The sequence below is a fragment of the Channa argus genome, chromosome 14 (genome assembly GCF_033026475.1).
Source record: "Channa argus isolate prfri chromosome 14, Channa argus male v1.0, whole genome shotgun sequence".
NCBI classification, from domain to species: Eukaryota; Metazoa; Chordata; class Actinopteri; order Anabantiformes; family Channidae; genus Channa; species Channa argus.
In genome coordinates this window covers 18,745,223-18,770,730 of record NC_090210.1, presented here as the reverse complement: position 1 = coordinate 18,770,730, position 25,508 = coordinate 18,745,223, and the positions used below count along the sequence as shown (strand labels likewise).

General features: G+C 39.7%; 2 protein-coding genes across 5 annotated transcripts in view; both read left to right on the top strand.

Moving 5' to 3' along the window:
- The window catches only part of LOC137098461 (rho GTPase-activating protein 29-like), a 28,605-nt gene extending 6,285 nt beyond the window's left edge, over positions 1 to 22,320 (top strand). The window contains exons 3-22 of one of the 3 annotated variants that reach the window (XM_067474708.1): positions 6,076 to 6,219; positions 9,064 to 9,160; positions 9,324 to 9,396; positions 9,645 to 9,705; positions 10,283 to 10,432; positions 11,424 to 11,488; positions 11,659 to 11,769; positions 11,891 to 11,971; positions 12,388 to 12,558; positions 12,711 to 12,848; positions 13,284 to 13,471; positions 14,628 to 14,797; positions 15,167 to 15,301; positions 15,770 to 15,868; positions 17,457 to 17,620; positions 17,934 to 18,122; positions 18,260 to 18,397; positions 18,605 to 18,816; positions 19,385 to 19,685; positions 20,445 to 22,320. In XM_067474708.1, coding sequence (XP_067330809.1) covers positions 6,076 to 6,219; positions 9,064 to 9,160; positions 9,324 to 9,396; positions 9,645 to 9,705; positions 10,283 to 10,432; positions 11,424 to 11,488; positions 11,659 to 11,769; positions 11,891 to 11,971; positions 12,388 to 12,558; positions 12,711 to 12,848; positions 13,284 to 13,471; positions 14,628 to 14,797; positions 15,167 to 15,301; positions 15,770 to 15,868; positions 17,457 to 17,620; positions 17,934 to 18,122; positions 18,260 to 18,397; positions 18,605 to 18,816; positions 19,385 to 19,685; positions 20,445 to 21,623 — 3,866 coding nt within the window. In that variant the 3' untranslated portion in view covers positions 21,624 to 22,320. Of the gene's footprint in view, positions 1 to 6,075; positions 6,220 to 7,873; positions 8,121 to 8,256; positions 8,565 to 9,063; positions 9,161 to 9,323; positions 9,397 to 9,644; positions 9,706 to 10,282; positions 10,433 to 11,423; positions 11,489 to 11,658; positions 11,770 to 11,890; positions 11,972 to 12,387; positions 12,559 to 12,710; positions 12,849 to 13,283; positions 13,472 to 14,627; positions 14,798 to 15,166; positions 15,302 to 15,769; positions 15,869 to 17,456; positions 17,621 to 17,933; positions 18,123 to 18,259; positions 18,398 to 18,604; positions 18,817 to 19,384; positions 19,686 to 20,444 lie in introns of those variants that run through there. The other 2 variants (XM_067474709.1, XM_067474710.1) reach the window with 2 other exon arrangements.
- A 697-nt stretch (positions 22,321 to 23,017) lies between these two features.
- The window catches only part of LOC137098627 (retinal-specific phospholipid-transporting ATPase ABCA4-like), a 31,959-nt gene continuing 29,468 nt past the window's right edge, over positions 23,018 to 25,508 (top strand). Inside the window, exons 1-5 of one of the 2 annotated variants that reach the window (XM_067475068.1) lie at positions 23,018 to 23,214; positions 24,307 to 24,417; positions 24,676 to 24,769; positions 24,919 to 25,060; positions 25,185 to 25,324. In XM_067475068.1, the coding sequence (XP_067331169.1) occupies positions 24,352 to 24,417; positions 24,676 to 24,769; positions 24,919 to 25,060; positions 25,185 to 25,324 (442 nt within the window). In that variant the 5' untranslated portion in view covers positions 23,018 to 23,214; positions 24,307 to 24,351. The remainder of the gene's footprint in view (positions 23,215 to 24,306; positions 24,418 to 24,675; positions 24,770 to 24,918; positions 25,061 to 25,184; positions 25,325 to 25,508) is intronic. The other variant, XM_067475067.1, reaches the window with a different exon arrangement.

Below are 25,508 nucleotides of genomic sequence, written 5' to 3'. Positions count from 1 at the left end.
GTTAGTGCCCAACAAATCTCTCCTATGTGACGCTGAAGGATGTTTTTGTGCAATCTTGTGGTTGGGATGTGCTTCCTGTGGTGGGATTTATGGTTATGGGCCATGGATGCTTGTATAAGACATTGGCCATGGTGAGGGGTGGATTGGCCAGTAGAACGCCTGCCAGCAGGGGCTCTTCACATAGTAGTGATTGGACAGAAATTTAACACTCTGAATCAGGCCGTACAGAAAACGGAGTGTGAGAAAATAGGAGAGTGTGTGTGAACATAAATAACATTAGCCTACACACACATTAAATGTGTAGGTTAATGTTATTTCTGTTCAGCTTTTGAATTAAAAGACAGTTATTCTTGTCCAAACAAATTCTCTCATTTCACGCGTTACCAAGAGTGAGTCACTGCTCTTGCTCAACGACAATGTGTCAGACACATTCCAATGATCCCATGCTGTAGTAAGTTATATCATTCATTCAGGTACGTGAGCATTCATTCGTAAACCTTGTACTTCCAACTTCCCAAGGTAAAGGCATTTACAGGTCTGTATGACCTTCACAAACAAAGCTAGCTCTTTTTTTTTTTTGTTCTCCATACTGTTAAACTGTTGATTCCATTTTTTTCCCCAAGAAACAAATACAATAGCTTCACAAATATAAGGCTTTGCTATTTTTCTTTGCATTATAGTGCATGGTTATAATGTGATTGTCCTTCTTTTTTGGATTAATGATGGAATCGAATAGTTTAAATTTCGTTCAATCAATTTTTGTCTCCTTAAGTTTATTTATTTATTTTATTTTTTCAGCCTTTATAATAATTCAATCTTGTAAAGATGTAACTAGACTGTAAAATAGATTGGTAGTGTGGCTAATACCTGGAAGACTGGGATGTAACGATGCCTCTTTGTTGTACAACTGTTGTTAAGTCCCCTAAACATATGATGAAGTGTCAAACAATTAGCCTGACTGTGAAGCCCAGACCTCACAGGGTGTAGCTCACTAATAGGCTAAGCAGGTAGGTGTTTATGGAGGGCCTGCTGTTTAATGTCTGTGCAATGTCTGGGCCCACACTGTCTCCAAACAAGGCATCGGAAAGCTGGACAGGCAACCCAGCAATGCGGCATTTGTTTGGACAGAGGGGGGAAATTAGTGTTTGGAGATGGAATCCTGACCAAACAGTTCCACCTGCTGCAGATAAGGTTGCAGGCAGCGCAGCAATGTAAGTGGAGTCTGCTACAGGGCGTGTTTTCTGCACTTGTGACGTTTAATTGAAGAGACCTATTGCTAATTTGAGTGAAGCTTGTATTTATGGAAAGAAGAAAAAGTGGCCATTTCATTTAAAGCATTTGGCAGAGCCCACACAGAGAACACTGTAAGAATGAGGTAGATGGCTGCACATCTACATAAGACTAACACTCATCTGCTGCAAACAGAGTTAATTTGTCACCCTACCTGCTTCTTTAGAAGAGGAGGGGGAGGAGGTGGGATGGTTTCAAAGAAAAATTACTTCCTTTGCCTCGCAGTGAAGCCTGCGGCTATTTCCCAATCAGCACTGTCACAAGAGTTGCTGAGGCTTGCTTCATGTTGAGCAGATCACGTGTCCAAACAGGCCAGTTGCTTGCCTGCTGTTATCAGTGTTAGAGGTTACAGCCTCTGCTCCCCCCAAGTCCACCTGAAGGTTTAGGATAGATTGGTACACAATGAGCTTTGCTAGGCACAATGGGATCCCCCCCCACGCACGCGTTCAATAATTTAATCGGCAATATTAGATTAATAGGGAAATATTTGAGCTACTGCATTGCGCCAAAAAAAAGGGAACCAATTAAACTTGCATTTTCAGTTTGTGACCTACTTGGCATACAAATTGCTGGCATGCAGACTGACTGCATACAAGTGGATGGTTCTGAAAAAGGGATTTGCAATGTTGCTGTAGAAACTAGTCACTAGTGCAAAAAGCAAACTAAATTATTTCAAAATGACAACTTTTTCAGCAACATTTGAAATCCACGACTGAATGGTGATAGATTTCAATTGGTGTATGAATTTATTGATTTGAAAAGTAAAACATAATGTTATGTGCATGTGTAATGTGTAATATGTGCTGTGTGGTGAAACAGTGTTGAAGACTCAGTTGGTAACAAAATTTTGTTTACAAAAAGTCTTTGAGTAAAACAATTACTATGGAGATAGTATTGGTTTTAGATCATGGGACAGCACTAAAAACCCTTACTGATATAAGGTAAATTTGGAAGCCTTTAGTTGCAATTTATTCTAGATCAAATTAACAAAGTTTCAGACAAATCGATGGACTAACTACAGTTTTGTTTTTTGTTTTTGTTTCTTGTCCTTTCGGTTTATCCCGTGAGTTCAGGGTTGCCACAGCGGATCATTGTCCGGATGTTGATTTAGCAGAGTTTTTACTCCGGATGCCCTTCCTGATGCTACCCTCCCCAATTTGTACTGGGCTTGACTGGCACTGCACAGCTGGGGATGGGAATGGGTTTTTAGGGGTTCAGTGTCTTGCCCAGAGACACTTTGACATAAAGCCGGGACCGGGGATCAAACCACTGACCCTGTGGACGATTGCCTTACCAACTCGGCTGCACCCGCAACATGAACTGTTCTCTTTCAGTGGCACTTGTGTCTTAATGGGAGTTTTTATTGATTTTCATTGACTCAAATTATATTCAACTTATATCAATATCTTGAGTTTTTCTATTTTAAAAAATGTCACTGTTAGTCAATTTAGCATATTCCATCTTTTCTCTTTTTTTCAGCTACTGTATACAATTAGGTAGTCTGGGGTATAGAAGTATGTAAAGTCTGAAACATTTTAATAGCGTGTTATAGGTCTTAAACTGAAAGTTAATGAGGAAGACTGAGCATGAAGATTGGCTGGGATGCAGATTCGTCCCACCGCTGTAAAGAAAGACAAGGCTTGAGCTGTGTTGGCATTGGTAGGGGGTCTTCATTTAGACAATGTAGCCCAGCTCACTGTCTCTGTGCTGTTATCTCTGTAATGACAATGGTACCCCCCCCCCCCTCCCTCCCTCCCTCACCCCACCCCCACCACCACCCCCTAACACACAGATACACTCAATTACCAGCACATTTCCAATGGGTATTGGGTGCCATTGTTCTGATAAAACCACTTTCCACAGGTTTTTACCAGCTTTCTCTTTGCTGTCTCAGGCTGTGCTGTCCGCAGATCCTCCCACACATATCAAAGGGCAACAGTGATGCTGATCAGCATGAGCTGTCACAAAATCTGCTCTTGTGTGACAACTTTTCTTCAGCCTTTTTAATGTTGGATGTGATTCTATTGTAATTTTTAAAATCTGGATTAACAATGATCTAAGTAACCACACGGGACGTGCTTACAAACATATGGAGCATATGAGGAGTTAAATGTTAAGACATATTTACAAACAAATCTACATTTTTAACCCTCATCATTTTAAAAACACATTTATATAGAATTACAAAATGAATTTGTCATTGAATTGTTTTTATACAGTTTTTGTAATGTTTTGACCTGGCTTCTTAAAAAGTCGGTTCTTGCTGTGCATTCATGCATCCTCAGCTCAAAGTAGACCATTTTCATTTACTGCTCTCCACAAGGAAGTACAGAATGCATAAAGTCCACTTTTTTGCAGAAGGTTTAAGCAGGACTTGGGCAACCTCTCTTAGACAGCACTGTTGAGGTGTGGTGCAAATGCTTTATAGAGGTAATTGCATTAATATTTGCTCTGAATAATGTGGAAAATTTAAAATCTTTGTTTACTAAAAGTCAGGGCCAGATAAACCATTACTGAATTTGTTGGTGGGTGTGTATGTAAACTGAAGTGAAGTCATTTGTGAAACCTGCCAGTGGGTGGCTGTGACCAAAAGACATATTCAGTAGCAGTTTAAAAAAAAAAAAAAATTAAAAAGTTTCGTTCGTTGCCACAAGCTCTCAGATGTTATTTCCTCACCATTTGTATCCTGTTTGCTTTACTAAAGACCTGATAACTTTAATTAGATTAATTCCAGAAAAAGGGAAATGCAGGCAATCCACCCTACTGTTGTTTGAAGATTTTCCTATCAAAGACACTGTGTGACTCCGTAGCAGTGCTTGTGTCATTGGGACTGACTCTCATATTCTATTTGCCTAACCATACACTGTCGTTGATAGGAAAATCTTCAAACAACAGTGAGCTAACCTGAAATGCCCAGATGACCACAACTTAAAAGGAGGGTTTAAAGGTGGGTGGAAGGGGGGTCCTAATGAAGGCCCATTGTCAGAATTGGAAGGCAAAGGAACTTCAAAGTGCACGCTGCAGGTTTATAGGGACCTTTTGCTTTGGGGCAGCAAAGCAGGTGAGGCCTCTATTGTAAATAACACTTTTCCTCTAATCCTGGGGGGTGGAAGCCGGGGACATGCATTGTGGTTTGGAGGTTAGTTTTCTTAGTACAACATGAGTCCACAGAGAAACTATAAGAATGATTCAGTATTACATATGTAATGTACATAAATGATGAGAGAGGCAAATGAATGCTTAAGTTGGATAAAGCAATGAAATGCAATCAGAGGTAAGAATAGGACTAGTTAAAAACTGTAGTTTAGCTCCCAAGTAGGTTCTCACCCCCTGTATGTGAAACATTTAAAGGGGGGGATTCCCCCTCCCCTCCGCTTCCACCCACCCCCCATGTTGAAAAATAAACTCACCTATTGTCTGGTGCCAGCTCTGCTGATTAACCTGCATCAGACTAGTATACTGACTGCCTTCCCCTCTTCTTTAATGGAAATGGAAGATAAAGAAAATACTGTAAACACAATTTTTTTCTTATTGGACAATATTGATGAGCATGACAGTATAGTTGTAGTCATTTGTCTTTCTTTTTTTAGAATTTGTTGACAAACTTTTCTAAATTGTTACTGTTGTTGGTTTAGCATTTTAGCCATGTTTGTGTTTGAGGTAAAACAAATTTTATGTTTGTTGGTTATTGACACAGCTTGCAATATTTTTTGGGGATCATGTGATATTATGATATGGCACATGGTTTTGTATATCTTTTTGCTTTTATTCATGCTGCAGAGGAGTAACCACAGAATGCCTACTAAATAAAGTGAAAATCAAAACTCTTCACTGCTTGCTCTTGTTTTGCAGAAACACATTCCCTGTGTGGTGTAGTAATGACTGTATATAAAAGATTGGTAATGAGTCATTTGTATGTTCTAATGCTCCCCACTGTCATACTCTCAACACGGTCATTGTCTGCTGATCACTGCATACTTAGATTTGCATATTGGCTACTTCAGTTACCTCTGTAATTAAAGGTTTCTATCCCTCAGTGCTTGAACAGTAAATTGCCAAATGCATTGACATTTATTTTTCACTCCTTACTGTACACAGTCACTGATGTTGCCAGGCACTCTGGCTGTTGTGTAGATGAAATCTCTCTTTTCTTTTTTTTCCTTTTTGTGACTGGGACTTCATTCTCAACTGTGAAGGTTGCCTGACTCACTTGTGACCCTAAATGCACAAAAATAAATTATTAATTTCTATCACCTTCAGCAGTATGGGAATGTTAATACCATGTCTGAGACAATGCAGCCTGTTTACAATACACGACGCAGTGCGATACCATGTACACTTCCGCTGTGCGTAGTGTCAGTATCTGCCTGGATGAAGCAGGAAAGAAGTTGCATCACAGTAGTTTCATGCAGCGGAGTTTGTCAGTGTCTCTTACCCACAATTGTCTCAGCCTTCCACTATTTATCTTGTACAGCCAGACACAAAGACAACGTATGACAGAGCACAAATTATTTATTTATTTATTTTTTTTACTCTGTGGGGATTTATCAAGATTAGACAAAAGATAATAACATGGTTTCCAAATTTCAAGTATTTGACAAGTACGTTATGTGGCAATGACAAAAGGAATGCCAAGAATTTGGGGGGTGGGGGTGGGTGGGTGACTGACTACTAGATAACACAGGGCATAGTTGTTGGATTATTGATTTACTCAAATTTGTGTTTGTCATGTCATACCTGGATGAATCTCTGAGTCCCTTTTTTTTATTTATTTTTTTGGTCCAGAAAATCTTGAAGGCCTTCAGGAGTTGGTGCAGGAACGTTTGGCAGAGTTGCTTCGCGTCCTCAAGGCTGTCATTGGCAAACACCATACCCTAAATTCAGCGGACATCCTAGGAGCCGCTGGCATGGTCATTGCCAAGGTTAAAGGTAAGTAATTCCTCACTAATATGCATGGGCGCACATGGACCTAAAAGTAAACACATGCAGGCACCCAGATGATCAAATATCTTGGCATGCAATCTTTTAGTTGCATAACTGGTTTAGGCTAGGGTCTATGCCAGTCTTTGAGACCGGTGTGGGAAAGACCCTGCAGGAACACGTAATTAATGTTTGCTTGGTTAGTTAGCTTGGAGTGTCGTTCTTCAAAGGTCACAGTAGGAGGTTATTACCTCTTCTACAACAGATACTTTTTTGAGTACAAGAAAGGGAATCTCAACTTAGTTGTACAGCAAAGACAATCGTTCACTTGACTCTCTGGTTGAAACTACACAGCTGTAATTTGCATTCCATATTTCAGTGACCACAGAGGCCCCTTGTCAAACTGCTTGTCAGCCAAGCACACCCACGTTTCTTCATTCTTTTCTTCATGCTGTGAGGTGAAGGTTGTCTCGACAGCTCATCTGTTACATCTCAATATCTTTCGTTGTGACCTACTCCTGAAGCATGCTTTAGAATTCATGTCTGGCTTTGACAATGCAAAAAGGAAAAAACCAAAGAACCAGCATTAGAAAGCAATCCTAAGCATTATGTTAACTCACAGTTAAATATGTTTTGGGGGAAAAGAGAACATTTATAGCAAATGAATCAGCTGAGATTCAGTTACTGGATTTGATACATGGGAAGAAAGTTTGGGGATAAAACATCCTGAATATGAAACTATCATTTAGTCAACATTTATCCCAGTATCATGGATTTAATGACAAGATTACTTTCATAAAATAGTAATAATATCATGATAAATTGAGTTTAAATATTATGCAGTATGTTGTTTCATAACTTTACCAAAAGATATGAATTAGGAATAGATACTAATTTACAGTATGTAATTTAGTCATGCAGTAAACCTATGAGGAAACATGAAAACATGCCTGTCCACAAGGGGGCGCTTTACAACATAGCACTGCCTCGCTGGACTTTCTTTAGTGGCCAATAGGTAACACAATACTGGCACAGCCAGCGAACACATTGAGGACTCAAATGGGAGACACTGGAAAAAGGAAAGGATCGATGAGACGTCAGAAATGAAGACTTGAAGCCTGGGACGATAACATGCCTTGTGCACCTCGCTGTTTGGGAATGTGCTATCTCTTCTTGTTACTTTTTGATGCATGGTCATGAAACCTGGGGCATTTGGCCAACTGCCAGAATTTAATGGAAAGAAATCCCCTTCCCTCCTTTCTCCTCCTACTCTAAACACATGGTTGTCTAACCAGTTTCAAATGCCATTTACATGTAGTTGATCTCGACTCAAGCTCTTCTCCTTCATTCATTTTTAATGTAACACTTTACTAAATTGGAAAATGCCACAAAAGTGGTTCATTCTGGACACGGGCAACTACTTTTATATCACCCATAATCATATCAAGACAGATTTATCAGAAAGCTATCGGACATGTATTAACTCGAGACATTTTTCTTGCCCTAGTTACAACTCGGCTAGGAGAAAACAATGACCCCTGTACTTGAATAATGCAGTTTCCATATTTCAATCATGACAAGGGGGGCAGAGCTCTGGAATCATTGTTATGAGACCCACAGGATGTCCTGAGGAAGAGGTCAGTGCAGAGTTGTACTCTAACATTCAGGGCCAGGGAGGTGCACGGCAGGGAGGCTCACACCACTGTCAGAGTCTCTTTGGATGATAGGGTAGCCTCCCCAACTCAGAATGCAATGGCTTTTCTGTACTTCATCATGAGATGGGAATTTACAGTTACCCAGCCGCCATCAAATTTTGATTCAATTAGTTTTTGTGAACTGAAAATGAAAACACAAAAGCTAAGACGAAGGCTAGAAACTGGATTTTTTATTTTTATTTTTTTTCTGAAGAGGTAAGCCTTGCTACAGTTGTTGAAAAAATGTTACATGACAGAACGCGAGCTATGTGTATTTCCTGTTGTGGGTCAGACAGGAAGTACTCAGCTTAGTCAGATTTCACTGCAAGTGTGTTGGTTCCTCTGATTGCTTTCTGCAAATGTCCTCTTGCTTAGTAAACTGAGAAGGAAAACACTGTGCACGTTCATGAAGTTCTTTCAAACTTTGATGGAAATCGCTGGACGGCATCCTGTGAACAGATCTCAAAACAAAGAATAGTGGGATTGATTCTGTGCCTTTTTCTATGCACGATCAGCATTAAGGATGACCTGTGGGATTGGAAGACACTGGAACAAAGGAGGGAATGTTTGGGATTCTTTCTGAATATTCCTTAAATATCCATCCTTGAAGATCCTTGACACTGTTCTGGAAGACATTGTTGATAGTAACACTTACAGATGGTACTTGTTGTTGTATTAGACTATGTCTGTTGCAGTGGATGTGGCTTTTAAGCAGTTTCCCTCGCAATTTTATGAAATCCCTTGATCATGTGTAACCTCCTGTTCGGGAAGTTTGACTTTTGCTCGTTCCTTACTTGAAATAACTTTAACCCTAGTAGAGGAGGAAAACCGCTCAATAGAGGAACCAAGCTGTTAACTAAGTAATATAATATAACTTTGGAATAATGATTACAACAAGAAAAACAAAAATCCTGACAAGGCGATTGGGCAAATTAAATGTGTTTAATATCTTTGTTTAATAAATGTGTTTAAGTAATTGTTAAGCTGTTTCTTCCACTTGCATATCCTTTCATTTGATTTATTGAAAATGTGTGGTAGAAACAAGATTGCCCCACCTACACCCAGTCTTTGAGTAAACTACCTTTGGTGAATGATTGAGTGTGCATAAACTCATTTATAATACAGTTAAGGTTTTGTTCTATTTTATCACTTTCCACAGGCATTGACTTCAAGGAAGTAAACCCAGAAAACAGAAAAGTTGTATTTGGCGAGATAAGCACTTCCATTGACACTTTGGCTTTCACATTCGGCAATGTGTAAGTACATTGTTTGTTTCCCTTTTTTTTTTTTTTTTTTTTACTGTTTTGTGTAACAGCCAAGGCAAAATGTGTAGCTGCCTTCAGTCAACCTGCTGAATAGATTACAAGTTTGACCATATTAAACTGTGCTTTTGACACACATCTGCATTCTGCTACTCAGAGTTTCTGACTTCCTTATGGGAGATGTGGACAGTGGCCCAGGGTTGGGGATCCCCCAGACCAAGAGAAGCAGGGTGAGACAATTTTTTTGTTTTCTTAGATTTCAGACCAGCTTTTATTTTTAAAGCTTTGTTCTGAACCATGATGGTTTTCAAAATGGTGCACTTAACAAAGCCTTTTCACCATGCTTCAACTTAAAACAACCCCAAAGACCTTCTTATTCACTCAACTGGGGTGTTGAAAACTCTCCCGCGTCTGATGTCTGACTTTGACTATATGTCTAGTATCCCCTTCTTTAAAAACATACATTTTTCTTTTGCAGTCTTTTGACAACCTCTCTGTGGATCCTGAGGTATATGTTTCAGAGAAAAGTGACCTTGTGGGTAAGTGTACTTCACATTCCAAACTTTACATCTGGCTGTAAAATAAATTGATCCTGACATGTAATAGCTGCTTAAATTAGCATTTGATGGTTACTTCACAGCCCAGGGGCATCCCGGAGTGTCAGCTTAAGAGTTAACTGAGTGATTTAGGCTTTGGACTCTTGAATGCCTGAGGTAGACCCACCCTAAACCTCTGCTTCCACCCTTGTTATTTCTGCTGCTTTTTTCATACTAGCTGCTCGTTATCCTCTCTCTGTCCACATATCTGACATTCTTGGCCTGTTTAGGAGGACTTCTGCGTGGGATGGGAAACACATGGGGGTTTTGTGTTGAATCAAATGGAGGGCAGCTGGGAGAGGTGTATCACATAGTAGCCATGAGAGAATAATGCTGTCACACTATTTTAAAAGATGCCCAGCACTTTCATATCCTCCTACACTGTCAACTTCAATTACATGAGTGTTTTTTTTCCCCATGTATCTCCCACACATGTCTGATGGGATAGTAGCGCAAGCAATTTTGTTCATGCACACGTTTTCATTCACTGATATGTGTATCTCTTCTGCTGACTCTGCAGGCCCAGAGGTGCCATTGTCACGGGAGGAAGAAGTTGACTCAACCCTGCTGAAGAATGACAGCGGGGTGGAGTCTGCTCTGCTCTATGCTAAGGCTTTGTCCAAGTATATCAAAGACCTTCTGGCCTGGATGGAGAAAAGACTAGCCATGGGTGAGACAGTAAAACTATTGGCAGTGCAGTGAGATGCAAACTGAGGGTTAGTGCAGTACAGTATTGGATAAGACCTCATTAAACAGGGTGTGACTGTTGTCAACTCCCAAGCTGCAAGTTTGTTGTTAAAGGTAAAAAGAACAAATTGAGTTATCTGTACATTTATTTGAGGCGGAGCTGAAGCAACAGTTTTACAGACCCAGAGTCCTTTGTTTTTACTTCACAGCCACTTGGCTATAAAAGTACATTCTGTTGATAGTTTTTACATGACGTCGCGCCGCTATTGGACCGTCCACCTATAGGACAAAAGACGGCTTTCATTCACTGCCCACCATGTTATTTTCTTAGTCACTCACTCACGTACTTCTTTCCCCAGATACCGGGCTCATCTGTTTTTTGACAGTGAGCATCTCCCAAAAACATGATCTCTGTGAACTTCACAAACTCATAAAAGCTCCAAACATTTACAAACCAAATGCATAAGGTCTGGGGATAGCTTAAAATCTTGCGACTGTTAAAACTTTGATATGAATTATTAATATTAATTTACTATGATTAACCATCCAAAACACAGGCGCTACCTGCAGATATCAGTGTGTCTGCTATTTACTGATATCTGTAACAACAACAAAAATCTCCTGTTCTCAGTTTGCAAAAGATAATGTATGATTGCAATTCAATTGACATTATTAACAAGCAAACATGATCCTGCTCATATACATTTAAATAGATATTATATTATTTTGGAATATGTGCTAAAATTACTTGCTTATTTGATTAACTATTTATTTAGTGTATCATCTACTGATGACACTCTACTTTAAGTGTAAAATATATTCAGTATACTGTAATCTGTTATTTACTGACCGAAACTAGTTCCTATATCACTTGAAGCTGAATGTGAAAGCTGTTTGTACAATTAGCTTACATTACTAATGATATTGTATTACTTAATGAATATCAATTACAAAAAACGTCTTCTCATTTTCAGATATTGAATATGCTAAAAATTATGCCAAAATGGCTGAGTCTGCAAAGACAATGGCCAGTCAACAGGTAACCAAAGAGACATTTTTTTTAAACAATATTGACTTTATTGATGATGCATAGAGAGAATTCCTACTTCATATATTTATACTTAAAAAAAAAAAAATCAGATATTTATGTTAAATGATATTGTATTGGTATTATTACATTGGTATTATAATTAATATATTTCATTATAGGATTATATGCCATTCAGCGATACCTATATTTCCACATTCAAGAAAGACTTTGAATTCAACCAGCTGCTTATTCAAGCTACAATGGCCCTTCAAACCAATAAATTTATACAGGTAAGTGTGACAAGAAGTGGACTGTAGGACATATGGGCCTCACCTTATTCCTGAAATAGTAATATTGTGTTTGAGAACCTGTTGACCTTTTAAAAATAAACTTTGTTCCACCTGTCCTCAGCCTCTTCTGGCCCGCAAAAATGATCTGGACAAGTTGAGGAAAGACATCAAGGAGCAGTGGCAGAGGGAGCAAAAGAAAATGGTATGTAAAGACCCTGTATAGATGCATACTATTAGAAACCTGCATACGTTTTTTCAGAGTAAATGTCAGCTAGCCAGGGGACTGTCAGTTAATTGAATGTCAACATAGTTAAAATGTTCAATCTGCCAAAAGCACAAAATAGTGTTTTAAGTTGCATCATCAGTGATAATTACATAACATCATAACATCAGTGATCATTATAATTTTAAGGAGTGGCAACTGTTTTCCTGTTGAACTCTTTGCTCTTTTATTTTGTGGACAAAAAAAAAAAGAGCACAGTTTTTCACACTTCTATTTACACACTGCACTGTGTCATTTCACATGCAAGGTCGATCAACCATAAAGGTGTGTCTGATACAGATCTATTTGATATTGATTCACACGGGCTTATGTGGCTGATCTGTGTTTTTTGGCAGCAAGAGGCAGATGCAACCTTGAGAAAGGCACGAGCATTGAAGGCCCAGAGGAAAGAGGAGTACCAGAAAGCCCACTCATCTACCAATCGCTCCCAAGAGGAGCCGACTAATAATGCTGCTAACAAACAGCTGGAAAAGAAGAGGAAGCTAGAGGAGGAGGCTCTCCAGAAGGTGAGTAGAGGGTGTTATACCAGGGAAACGGTATCACCATCTGTTTTCACAGCAGTGCATTTTAGTTAAAAGTATCAGCATTTATTTTACCTAACAAGTTAGTATTTCTTTCATATCCTCATACTATTCTCTGTATTTATTGTTTTGGTCAGGCAGAAGAAGCTCAGGACCAATACCAGAGCTGCATAACTGATGCAGGCAACAGGAGAATGGATCTTACCAATGCAAAGCACACAATCCTCACACAGATCCGAGAGCTGGTCTACCAGTGTGACCTCACACTCAAAGCTGTGAGTGGAAAATACGTGCTATAAGCAGTCAATCGGCAATACAATGAACTTAATTTATACATTACATAAAGCAGCCCAATGGCTGAGAAAACCGTACTAATGCCAAATCATGACCTAAGCTATTTGAAATCCACAGCAACTCAAACACAGTACAAAATGTGAATATGGGAGTGGAAATGGTGTCCACAGAACATACATACAAGTTTGCACTGAATGCTTTGCACTCCGGTTCTCAGTCTTTCTCAGGTTATTCACTAATTTTTTTAATAGAATAGAAACTAAAGTGCATAACACAAATCATTTGTCTACCTGTATTCCTGTGCACATCATCTGCTCTGTTATCACGTGTGTACTCGTTTGCCTATTCTTTTATTTTCTCAGTTTGCCATTCACTTACTTGCTCATCCATGCAACCTTTAATTTTATGTTCTCTAGGTGACAGTGAACTGGTTTCAAATGCAGCAGGCTCAGACTGTGTCACTCCCAGCCCACTATCAGGCCCTGTGTGAGAGTGCCAAATTGTATGAACCGGGTGGATGCTATGCTGAGTTTGTCCGGAATCTGCCCAAAAATCTGCCCAAAGAGCGTTTGCAGTCAGACTCCATCTCTTTTGACAGTACCAGGTATATTAGACTGTGGCTTTAATATTGTTTTGCAAAACACAAAATGGAAATCTGCAAAGTCAGACTTAAGCTCCTCTACTGTGTATGAACTCTTGCTTTGCCCCTGTATGGTGTACAGTCCTTTAAACATTTATTCTTAAGGCAGAATGTTGCAAATGCATCCAAAATCCAAGTCACTGTTAACTGTGCTCAGCTAAGTTCACTTTTTTTTTCAGTAGGTTTGTAGCATTTGTTGACATAAAATGAGGTTTTAGAAGACAGTTTCAAAATATCTTTGTCACTTCCACCCATTTAGAATTTGTAGAAGTTGCTTAGTTCTTCTTTCAGCAAAGGTATCAGTGAGTCAGATTGGGAGGAAGTGAGGCACAGAGAGAGAGAGAGAACCATGGAGGAGACAGAATGTGTGTTGAATTTGTTGCCCTTCCTCAGGAAATATCTTTGCTGCAGGCTGAATGCAGCAGGGGAGATTGCAGGCGTGAGAGTTTGGCTCTGGCCTAAAGCTGTCAAAGCAGTGTCAGATGCACACACACGTGCACACACACTATCATTAAGAAAATAGACGTTTCATAATTTCATTTTGTGCTAAGTTAGAGGTATGACGTTTGGTGTTATTGTAACTTCTAGATACCGTAAAGAGTCACATTTAGCACTTTCATTATTGTAAAGGCATCAGTGAATAATCTGGCTGGACACATTTCAATTTTGGTTGGTAACTTTCTCTTTCATTCTTAATAATGCAAAAACAACAAGCATTTTTTTAATTTTTAATTTTATGAATCAACATTAATCAATATTAAGTATAAGTATTTGCAACTAAGAAATGACAAAACCCATGGTCTTAAGTAATCTTGTAATGCACAGAAACCAACAAGTCAGCTAGCTATATTTTTCATAGAAGAGTTAATATACCTTGTAATGCACTGAGATACTAATGTCAGTTAAAAATGTGTCTTAACCACTTAATATATGCAATGTTGTCGATTGTTCTTTAAGCTAAATGATAGAAAATGAACTGCAAAAATGTTGGTTGGTAAAGTAATGTTTGTGTCACTGGTGTTGATCAAAAGTCCTGTCAAATCTCCAAAGATACAAACCGTTATAATAAGGATTTGTTTCTTCCTGGTACAGTCATTACACTCTGACTTTATTTCTTCAGGTCTCGGTTTAACAAAAGATCAGTGGGCAGCACTCACTCCTCCCATGGCAACCTGTCACAGACATCTGTCACCTCCTGTGATGTGTTGAGTGGAGATGACGTGGACAGTCTTCTTCACCGGCCAGCGAAGATAAGCGAGCAGAGGTCTAACAGCAGCTCAGACATACGAGGTACAAATTAAGATACATTTGGCGTTTCAGTTACTCCAGGTGCTCATGTGGGCTCAAATCACAAGCTAACTTGTTTTAGAGAGGGTGCCGTTCGATACAGTACCTACTCTTACTCTTTGCAGAGCTTTCGTGTACCTTTTTTATGTGATCTTCTCAGGGACTTACCCTGGGATCAGAGTCTTGGGAATTTTCTCAAGTTTCCTTATCATAAGTCTGGAATGTCTGCAGACTTATGCAAACTGCTTTTCTCATAAAATACCTGACACTGACGCTAAGAATATCAGTTGTGATATAGTGTAATCTAGTAGAGTTTCTTTCTTTGTTTCTTATGATTTTGTTTGTTACTACTTGGGGTTTGTTTTCTTGCAGCGCTGAGAAACCAGACCACGGTAAGAGCCTGGGCCCCCAGTAGTCAGGGGAACCAGGGTGGGATGTGCAGTGACTCAGAGAGTGCTGGAGGCAGCAGTGAATCAAGGTCGATGGACTCCCCCACTGCCAGTCCAGGTATGAGGGTTTTACAAAAGCTTTTCTTAGTTAAAAAGGACTTGCGGTATTTGTTCATGGATATAATGAAAGACTGAAAGAGAGGGCGCAAGGACAAAATATTTCGGGAGGTGGGATTGGGGAAATCCCATTTTAAAAACATTCCAATTCTGTCACCTAAAAACATAAAAGCGGAAATGCTAAAATAGCATGCTTTCAATACACAAATCACTACAAAGCTAAAATGGGTTATAGATGTTCATAATGTATTTTCTATATAACTCCTAAACTGTGTACTTCCTCTTTGCACACCAAACTCATACACTACTCATCTGCTAGTGCACTTCCCCCTTACAACTGAAACTACATGCCACACTGTGAAAAGCTATGAAATATGATACTAAATATGAACATGCATATGAAACTGGAGATTTATAACTAGTCAATGAAGAATATGTACATTTTTGTGACTTTGATTTATTTGTGAAGGTGATTTTAAACGACGACTGCCAAGAACTCCCTCCACTGGAACCATGTCTTCCGCTGATGACTTGGATGAGAGGGAGCCACCATCGCCCTCGGATAATGGTGTGTGTGTGTGTGTGTGTGTCTGTTTGATGCAGAGGGTGTAAATAGGACTTGTGTGTGTCCCAATTTCCCAAGTCTTTACATTCAATTAAGCTTGACTGAAGGGAGTTTGTACGGCGCTTGAAATCATTGAAAATGCTTGAATTTTAATGTTGTGTTTTCAAGGCCTGGAATGTGCTTGAGTTCTGGAGAAAGTGCTTGGAAATGCTTGAAACAGTAACTGTGGGTCTTTCAGAGTAAATAGTACTGCACCTGGGTAGTCAGTTCGCTTAGTAGGTGGAGAAATAAACGAGTCTAAAATTAAAAATGTTACACCTGGGTCTGCACGTGACTGCTCGGTCAGTTTGTTTTCATGTGTGAAGCAGCGCCGCCCCAACGCACCGAGTCGGACATGACTGCGCCATGACGTTGTTGTTGTTGTTGTTTTAATGAGCGTTGGCTCGAAAACGAAAACTCTAAAAAGAGACCAAATCCACACGCATCCTTCTACCAATAGCTTTTCACCATAGAAGAGTCTGCGCTTTCAGGCCCCATGAAGTGTGTGTTCTAGTATACAATCGTGTTTCTGCTAAGAGCAGGCAGTTCTTAGCCTTAAATTAGGCTAACAGAGTAGGCTTTAGCAAAGTGGGAACAAAGGTTTTCACATGGTTTACAATCAGCTGGGTTTTTTTTTTTTTTTCAATCTTTATTTTGGTTTCTCGTTCATTTTAAATGGCTTGGCCAAAACATTAGAATCATTTCTTAATATAATACACTCCAGTACGAGGCTATGACCTCAACAAAAAAGAAGTAAAAAGTAGAATTCATGGCAGCACCTTTGTATTTGACTGTATTAAATTGCACAAGTGGTCAACTAGTTGTGTCATTAATGCTGTTTTGTTTGTCAAATCAAGACAAATGTCCCTTGTTTTTAATTTTTGATTACACATTTATTGAATTTATTTGCCAAAAGAGTGCGTTTATTTAAATGTTTTCTATTATGAAATAAGTTTTGGTCCTTTAGAGCATAATGCCATCTTTTTAAAATATGATTTTAAAAGTGTTAATCATCCCAAGCCGCGCAGTGCAGGTCCCAAGCCCGCTGTAAATTGGAGAGGGTTGTGTCAGGAAGGACATCCAGTGTAAAAACTCTGCCAGATCAACATGCTGGCAAATGATCCGCTGTGGCCGAAGCCGAACGGACAAAAAACAAAAACTAATTTCTTCAGATTTCCTTTTTAATTAACATGTAATTGTGTTTTAAACTGCTCGAACAAGAACCAATTGTATTTTTCATTCATATAGTCATAGTCATTCAGCTCCGCACACCTTTCCACTCTTAATTTAATTTTATTGGTTGGATTAAAATGTTTGTTTATTTAAGTTGGGTTGTGACTCGAAATAGCCAGATAAGGCAATTTACCATTTGTCTAATACTATGACATCAAGTCCTTGTCACTTCCCTAATTGTCTTTAGAGTGGTTCAGTTTTTGCTGAACTAAAATCACTCACCCTATTGTCAAGAATCCAGCATGTTATTGCCGGGATACTAAGTCGCACTCAGCTCCTCTTTCTTTTTTTTTCTTTTTTTTTTGTTTCTTTTTTTTAGGTCTGGCAGAGATGGTGACAGAGACTGCAAGTTCTCCTGGTCCGTTCCGAAATGCTCAGATGTCCAAAGCTGCTCAAACCCATAAGCTAAGAAAACTCAGAGCTCCGTCTAAGTGCAGGGAGTGTGACAGCCTGGTTGTTTTCCATGGCGCTGAGTGTGAGGAAGTGAGTTTTTTTTTTTAATTATTATTATTTTTATTTACAGTATAGATTAGCTAGGCATGACACTTTTTCTTTATGTATACACCAATACGCAAAAGGGTTTATTCTACTCATTAGTAACGTGAATGATTATTAAACTACTTGGATTAGAATGTGGCATAAATGATAATTTTTGGCAATTGTTTTAAGCCCATAAATCTTAACTGATGGATTGTACGCTCTCTGAGACATAAGAATATTTTAGTTTTTTAGTAGTGAGTAAATAAAAAATTTTAAAATAATCAATGTTGCATTTGGTGTTTGACTTTCTCCCCAGTGCTCCCTGGCCTGTCATAAAAAGTGCCTAGAGACACTTGCCATTCAGTGTGGCCATAAAAAGCTGCAAGGCAGACTGCATCTGTTTGGCATCGACTTCGCCCAAGCAGCAAAGAACAGCCCGGATGGAATCCCCTTTATTATCAAGAAGTGCACATCTGAGATTGAGAGTCGTGCTATCAACATCAAGGTAAAGACATCTCCTTTAATGTTTTGTCTGTATTATCTGTAGATGTTGTGGTTTGTTGGGCTTTTTTAACTATAAGTAATATTATACTGTGGTAATGTCTTAGTAGAGATTTACTGATCCGTGTTTTTTCTTAACAGGGGATTTATCGTGTAAATGGTGCCAAATCCCGTGTCGAGAAGCTCTGTCAGGCATTTGAAAATGGGAAGGACTTGGTTGAGCTGTCTGACCTTTCACCTCACGATATCAGCAATGTTCTTAAACTATATTTGAGACAGGTGGGCCTCATACATGTTTCAAAATTAATCAGTCATTCATAAGAAAGGACAAAAAGTTGGTAATGATACATAGCATAGCACACTTTGAATTGTTCATTTTCTCATTTTAGCAAAAACTTTTAATACTTAGTTTGCTTTTACACTATTACGTTGTGTTTGTGTGTTTTTTTTAAGAAAACAAAATGCATTACTGTTTCCCTTCAACAGTTACCAGAGCCCCTGATTCTGTATCGATACTACAACGACTTCATTGGCTTGTCCAAAGAATGTCAGAGAGTGATAAAAAACACCCAGGCAGAAGAGAAAGACAGTCTCGAGGTCCAACTCAACAGAGTCCTTTTCAAGATCCGAGATCTTCTCTGCCAGCTTCCTTCACCCAACTACAAGACTCTGCGCTATCTTATAGCACACCTAAACCGGTAAGGGGCTTTTAAAAATCCCCCTCATCTAGTCTATTGTAATTATTTGTATCCTTTATTCTCTGCAAAAACTAATATGCAGACTTCCTCATTAGATGCAAAGGGAAACAGAGTTCCTTATGTAGCACAGAGGAAGTGGTAAAGAACATGAAACTCATATCCCATTTTTTGCTTATGTCTTTTTCTTTTGGTTTTCAAATCTGACACAAGTGTTACTGTTGCAAGTCAACGTTTTTGTATGTCCTTTATGGCTAAATTGGACAGTTTTTCTTGCTTACTATTGTCCTTAATGAAATTTGCATGAGTAATTGAAGACAAAAAAGTAATTTGTTAGCTTCTTTTAACTGTACATTTTGTCTTTATTTTAGACTGTTGCAATTGTTTGCCACCATCACAATTAGCAACGCTGGTTAATTTATACATTTTAAAGGCCCAAATATTTGTCTGTATAATATCGAATACTGAGTCAAGCTGTACTACTCACGCCCCAAATAGAATATTAAAGTACCAATAGGTGAAATATGTCTTTCAATAAAAATAAACTTACCTTTGCTCTCTACAACCTCAGAGTGACAGAGCAGGTGGAAGAGAACAAGATGACCGCAAGTAACCTGGGCATTATCTTTGGCCCCACACTAGTGAGGCCACGGCAGACGGATGCAGAGGTGTCCTTGTCCTCTCTGGTGGACTACCCCTACCAGGCACTGATGGTGGAGCTGCTTGTGCGACATTTCAAAAAGGTCTTTGACAAGACGGCCCTGTCTGGCTCTGACATCGCCACTACTGCGCAGGCGTCCCCTAAACTCACCCCTCTGGAGAAGGTGCAGCGTCTCAGCAAACACTCCACCTCTCTGACGGACATCAAAGAGGTGAGGGGGAGAGTGTGGGATGCTGTTGCTGGGGGAAAGGTTTACATTAGGTTTACAACAGTTTTAATAACCAGTAGAAAAGAACTAGGGAATTGTTTTTGCTATGTAACTGTTATCTTGCACATTTTCTTACCAGCTGAATTTGTGATTAAGGCATCATCACCATAATGTACTAAATTTTACTTAACATCTCTTCAAAGTGGAGCTTTTGTTTCTTATGTAATGCTACGTGTATTGTAGGAGTAATAATGCATCATTTGGATATATTTTAGTAAAATCTGTGACATTGCGCCCAGTTCTCTGGTCTGAGCTCAAATGGTCAGATTGAATTTATAAATGCACCCAATTGAAGTTTTTGCAACTTTTTTATAAATGTTGCAAGTACAGGGAACAAACCTACTCCTCTCTGCTACTGCTGTTGCAGTTTGCTACTCAAGACTGTTATTTCATATATAGTATAAATGAGAAAATGAAGCAGTGTCATTTTACCTTCATCTCTTTTCTTCAAATGAAAAAAAATCATAAAAAGTACCAAATAAAAGAACCATGAAAATACCAATAAGTGTACTATCCCACTTGGGCTGATTTGTGACCACTAGAACAAAGACACCTATTGATTTGGATATACTTTTTTTTTTTTTTTTTTTTTTAAAGAATAAAAATAAACATTAAAGTTTCGTAAACTACTGATAATCCTCTTCCTTAACTGCTCTTTGCTGCAGGTTACATAGATCTAAATTGTCTCTTTTGCCCTTGCAGAGTTCGAAAGTGTATAAAAGACACTCATCCGTGATCCCATCCTCACACATTCTGGATGAGGTGCAGGAGGCCCAGCCAGGAAAAGAGAGACTGGAGGTCTCGGGCCTGGACAGACTCGATGGGCCCCAGACATCTAGCAGTGTAGAAGTCCAGAGGTCAACCTTAGTGTTTGGCCGTCCTAGCACCACCATCTCCTCTACCACTAATGTGGTGCCAAAGGTCCAGCTGCGCACTAAGCACACCAGACATGTGTCTCGACCGATCAGCATGCCCCTGGAACGCCTGCTCACTCCTGCCCAGATCAGCGAGAGGAATAAACAAAACACTGCTGCTAATGTTGATTCAAGCTCCGCTGAGCAGGGCCCTGCTACTGAAACCATACATGAGATGCCAGAGCCAGGGAAGGTTCGCCAAAGTGGCTCATCTAGGCTTAGCACCTATTACATCACACCTTTTATTGACACACAGACAATGCAGAGGAAGACATGGGACAAAAAATACAAGCACTATGGTGTTACACCCAGGACTGCTATGATTGTTGCCAACCTGCCATCTGCCAGCTCTGGAGTGCCAACTGTAAAAGCAATCATGCCTGTCGGTGTTAATCCAGCTGTAACCACTACCTCTGTGGCTGTTACCACAAGTAGTTTGAACACGATATTCTCCAACAGCCTGTACTCGGTGCCAGTCAAGCCTCCGTGGACTTCTAAAAGGGAGAATGGCACAGAAACTTCAGCCAGTGAGGTTAGCAGCTCCCCCAAGCTTCCTCTAACACTCAGGGCACCAAGGACTTTGCAGCCTCCTCCTGGGACTTTTTACAAGCCCCCTGTTTCCATTAACAGCAGAGCTAGGACTCTTTCAACCCGTTCTACTACTGTTACCACCACTACCACCACCACCACCACCACTCTCTCCTCAGTCATCCCTATCCACAGTGTCCAGGTAGTCACCCCATCCCCTGTCCTCACTAGCCCCCTACAGACACGGCTCCAGACACAGGACTCCACTGACAGCGTTATTGACCCTGGGGTCTCAACCTCTGCAATCCTTTCACCCCCCCAGTCCCCACTGCCTAGCAGCCCCGATGACCTCAGCTCCAGTGAGACTAAACCAATCTACCAAAGACTGCGACCTCGGCGGCAGCAGGAGTTTGAACAGAGAGAGGCCCATTTTGTCTGACGCCAAAAACATATCTGTAAATATTTGTGTAAGTGTGCCATAGTGTATTATGGGGAGAACATTTTTATCGACAAGCAGAGTTTGGGAGAAAAATGGAGGTCTGCGAAAAGAAACCATGACAGTGTTATAAGTACTAATATACTATGTTTTACATGTTAGTTTCAAAGTGGTTGCTGTGAGCTTCACACAAAGCAAAGTGTGACACCAACATGAATGTTGGGTATCACGTTCTTAAAAAGCGATGAATCCTTAATTGTTATATAATTAATTATGCCAAACATAACATGGCTTTGTCTTTTAAAGAAATATGAAGCTATTATTTTCCTGGTCCAGTGTTTCATTTGTTTTATAAAATTATGTTTTACTGAAATCAAACTGCAGTGCACTTGCAGTTGCACCTGTGCACACAGGTTCAAGTTTGCTGTTCAAAATGTGTGATACAGTTTTGTATCATAAATGTGTTGATTATAAAGAATTGTAATGTTTTTGCCTTTTTAAATTCGTCCATATTAGCCTGTTATTGGTACATCTTTTCTCAATATGTAAGCTTTATCTGTTTACATTTTTGTATACGTTTGTAAATACTGCATGTTTGTGACAGCAGTTCTGTCTTATCGAAGTATTGTGACCATACAGGAAAAAAAAAAGGGAACATACAACAGTTCTTGCTGCAAATTAAAATGTATTTTGAACAGTGTTTTGCTCCAGGTGAGTTTTTACAACCAAGGTTACATTTGACCCTTATTTGAGATTTTGTGTGTGTGTGTGTGTGTGTGTGTTTGTGTTCCCATCATTGACCTTTTTAGTTGAGGACAGTGGAATTGTGCCGTACTAGATCCATGTACTGTGAAATCGTAGCCGAGCCCTGCTAAGGGTCAGTAAGGCTTGAACCTCCCTCAGTTTTACGTTAAGCTGTGCCACTGTGCTGCATCCATAGTCCACTGCAGGCTCAAATGCTTTACTGTGCTACTTCAGATGGCTTCAGATTCTCACAACCTAATTACCCTTGCCACCTGCTCCACCTTGTCGAGCTGCTCAGAGCTGTGACTCACTTCAGATGTGTGCAATACCCCCCCCCCCCCCACACACACACACACACACACACACACACACCATCCCTGTCTCTGCGTCTATTGAGGTTCTATATCACAAAGCTAAAACCGATGTATTTTGTATGTTTACCTGCAGATTCACATGCAGAGTGATTTGCTGTGACTCTTGAAGTAAATCTTTAGTTTTGACAAATAATGGCTTTACTGAAACCTGTAACCACTTTCTCCTCCACCACTGCAGCACAGAATGTGGTTCCACCAGGATTCCTGCCACCCTTTCTGATCACCTCCCCCCCCCAAATTCTGCCACAAAATGGATGACTGTTGTCTTTTTTTTTTTCCTGCCTGTCCATGTTGAGCTTGGAGATTAGAGCAATCAGATTAGGAGTGCTGCTGACCTGCGGGCAGAGGAGAACGAGTGGCCAGTGAGGACTCGTATACAGAGCTCCTCTACCTGGCTTAATGTTTTCCACTATTTCCACTTGTTTGTGAACCCTTTTCACTTGACGTCGTATGACTTTTATGTCATACCATAAGAGGTAAGAATTACATTTACTTCTTTGCTATTTTAGTTACCAAAACAGGATGCGATGGAACATCATGGAACAGCAAAGAGGTACGTAGTTGCTAATTACTGTTTTAGTTTGTTTAGTCTCTGCATTCTGATGAAATGTAAAAACACCCCTGGGGGGACGCTTCTTGTTTTCCAATACACTTTAAAATCAGTCTTGTGCCAGGAAGTCCTGTGATGTGTAATTACACTTTGAGCGATAATGTGATTTCACAGGAGTAAGACGTATAATGATAGTCTTCTGTTGTATTCTCACAGTCTTTGTCCTGTTGTTGACAAGTATTTATGTCCCTGCAGCCTGTAGTGATCTATTGGACATGTCACTCTTTTTGTTCAACATTCTCTAAGGCCATCTGCACATAGCTTGTAGGGTTTTTTATTAACATTTTCCGACAGTAGTTTTGAATTGCACATATTTGGTATATGTGCAATGTAATGTTTACATGTTTGTAATGATGTTTAGTTGTTCATTTAGCAGTTTTAATGACCGTTTATTTCCGTGTGTGTGTGTGTGTGTGTGTGCTTATCAGAAATCGGCTTGAAGATGAGGTTTACAGAACAACATTTTACTGAGGCCACCTTGAACATAGCCAACACAATCAAGTCTGACTCAACATGATGTCAGTACCAAACCAGACTATAGTCACAGTACTTCAGGACCAAGATGTAATGTTAACAAGTTTGAAAATGGCTTTTCAGGCTTTTCTTGAAATATTAGTTTAAATGTTTTTTTTCCACAGATGAGTGGTACAGTACGGTTATTTTTGAGTATGCAATACACAGGAGACAAAAAGATATAGAGCAACCGCCATGGATACGGAGTTTATCTGAAAAACGTCCACCAAATCTTGGAAAGGTGATTTCAGGCGTCTGATTTAAAATGGGGCTCATGATCAAATCCAGTCCAAGATTAGGAAAATGTACTCCAGACCAGACCCTATACTAAGGTCAGGGGTCTTTTCAACCACCAAATGTGCCATCTGGTTTGGACAGTGTTTTTTTTTAATTTGCCAACTACTTCACAGTAAATGTCAGCACTAATGGAGTTGTTTGTCTGCAGGTTTGTCTGTCGGATGACCCCTTCCAGGGGTTAAGCTGTGGAACAATGAAGACAGGCTCACAAATCCGCCTGTTGCTGTGGAAAAATTGGACTCTCCGCAAGAGACAGAAGGTAAAACGATCAATGTAAATTGGCTTGGGCCAAACCTTAGAAACTGTGTTCTGGGTTTTGGTGCCCCATAACATTAAAATAACACCACAAACTGGCACTTCCAAAATTACTCAAGCCGCCATATCAAGATCACTCTGACTGCGTCAAAATAAATCATCTCGATGCATCTCATCTTCGGACGGTGACACTGGGCTGCATAGGTGTTTTTTTTTTTGTTGTTGTTTTTTTTTAATATATATTTCGCCTCTTTGTGCCCAGATCCGCTTCCTGGTGGAGATTTTCTGGCCTGTGTTGTTATTCATTGGCTTAGTGTGGCTGAGGAAGGCCAATCCACTGTACCAACAACATGAATGTAAGAAATACAATCCTGTTTAACAAGCTCTCTTATTTAGAAAATATTTATATGAATATAAAGAAATAAGAAAGTATACCTTCCTTTTATTAATACAATATCCCCTGGGCGACACTTTTAAAGTAACTCTGTGTTGTCTGTTCCTCCAGGCCATTTCCCCAACAAGGCCATGCCCTCAGCAGGGATTCTTCCCTGGATCCAGGGCATCTTCTGCAATGCCAACAACCCCTGCTTCAGGTATCCAACCAGAGGAGAGTCTCCAGGCGTTGTCTCCAACTACAACAACTCCATGTAAGCTCAATAATAAACACTGTCAAACACGGAGTTGTTCAGTATTTACAAATCTAAATAAAGTTTCATATTTTTGCTAAAGTACTGATTCAGATTTAGTGTGAATATTTTTGTCATATTACAGATTGGCACGGTTCTATGCTGATGCCCAGGAGCTTCTACTCAAAGAGACGGAGGTCCAGCAGCTTGGCCGTCTTTGGCATGAAATGGTGTCTTTCTCAAACTTCATGGACACGTTACGCAACAACCCATCTGCAATCTCAGGTAAACCAGACAATGGAAGAGGTGATTCAAACAGTGACACCATTAGTTAGAACCATGTTTTTTTCCAGTTCTAACAAAAGTTCAGTTCAACAGAGGGAGTCAGCATAAAAAGGTGACTGATTCATTTAAACATCACATGTGTCAATGATAACTATGTTTTCTGGCTTTGTGTTTTATTAAAGAA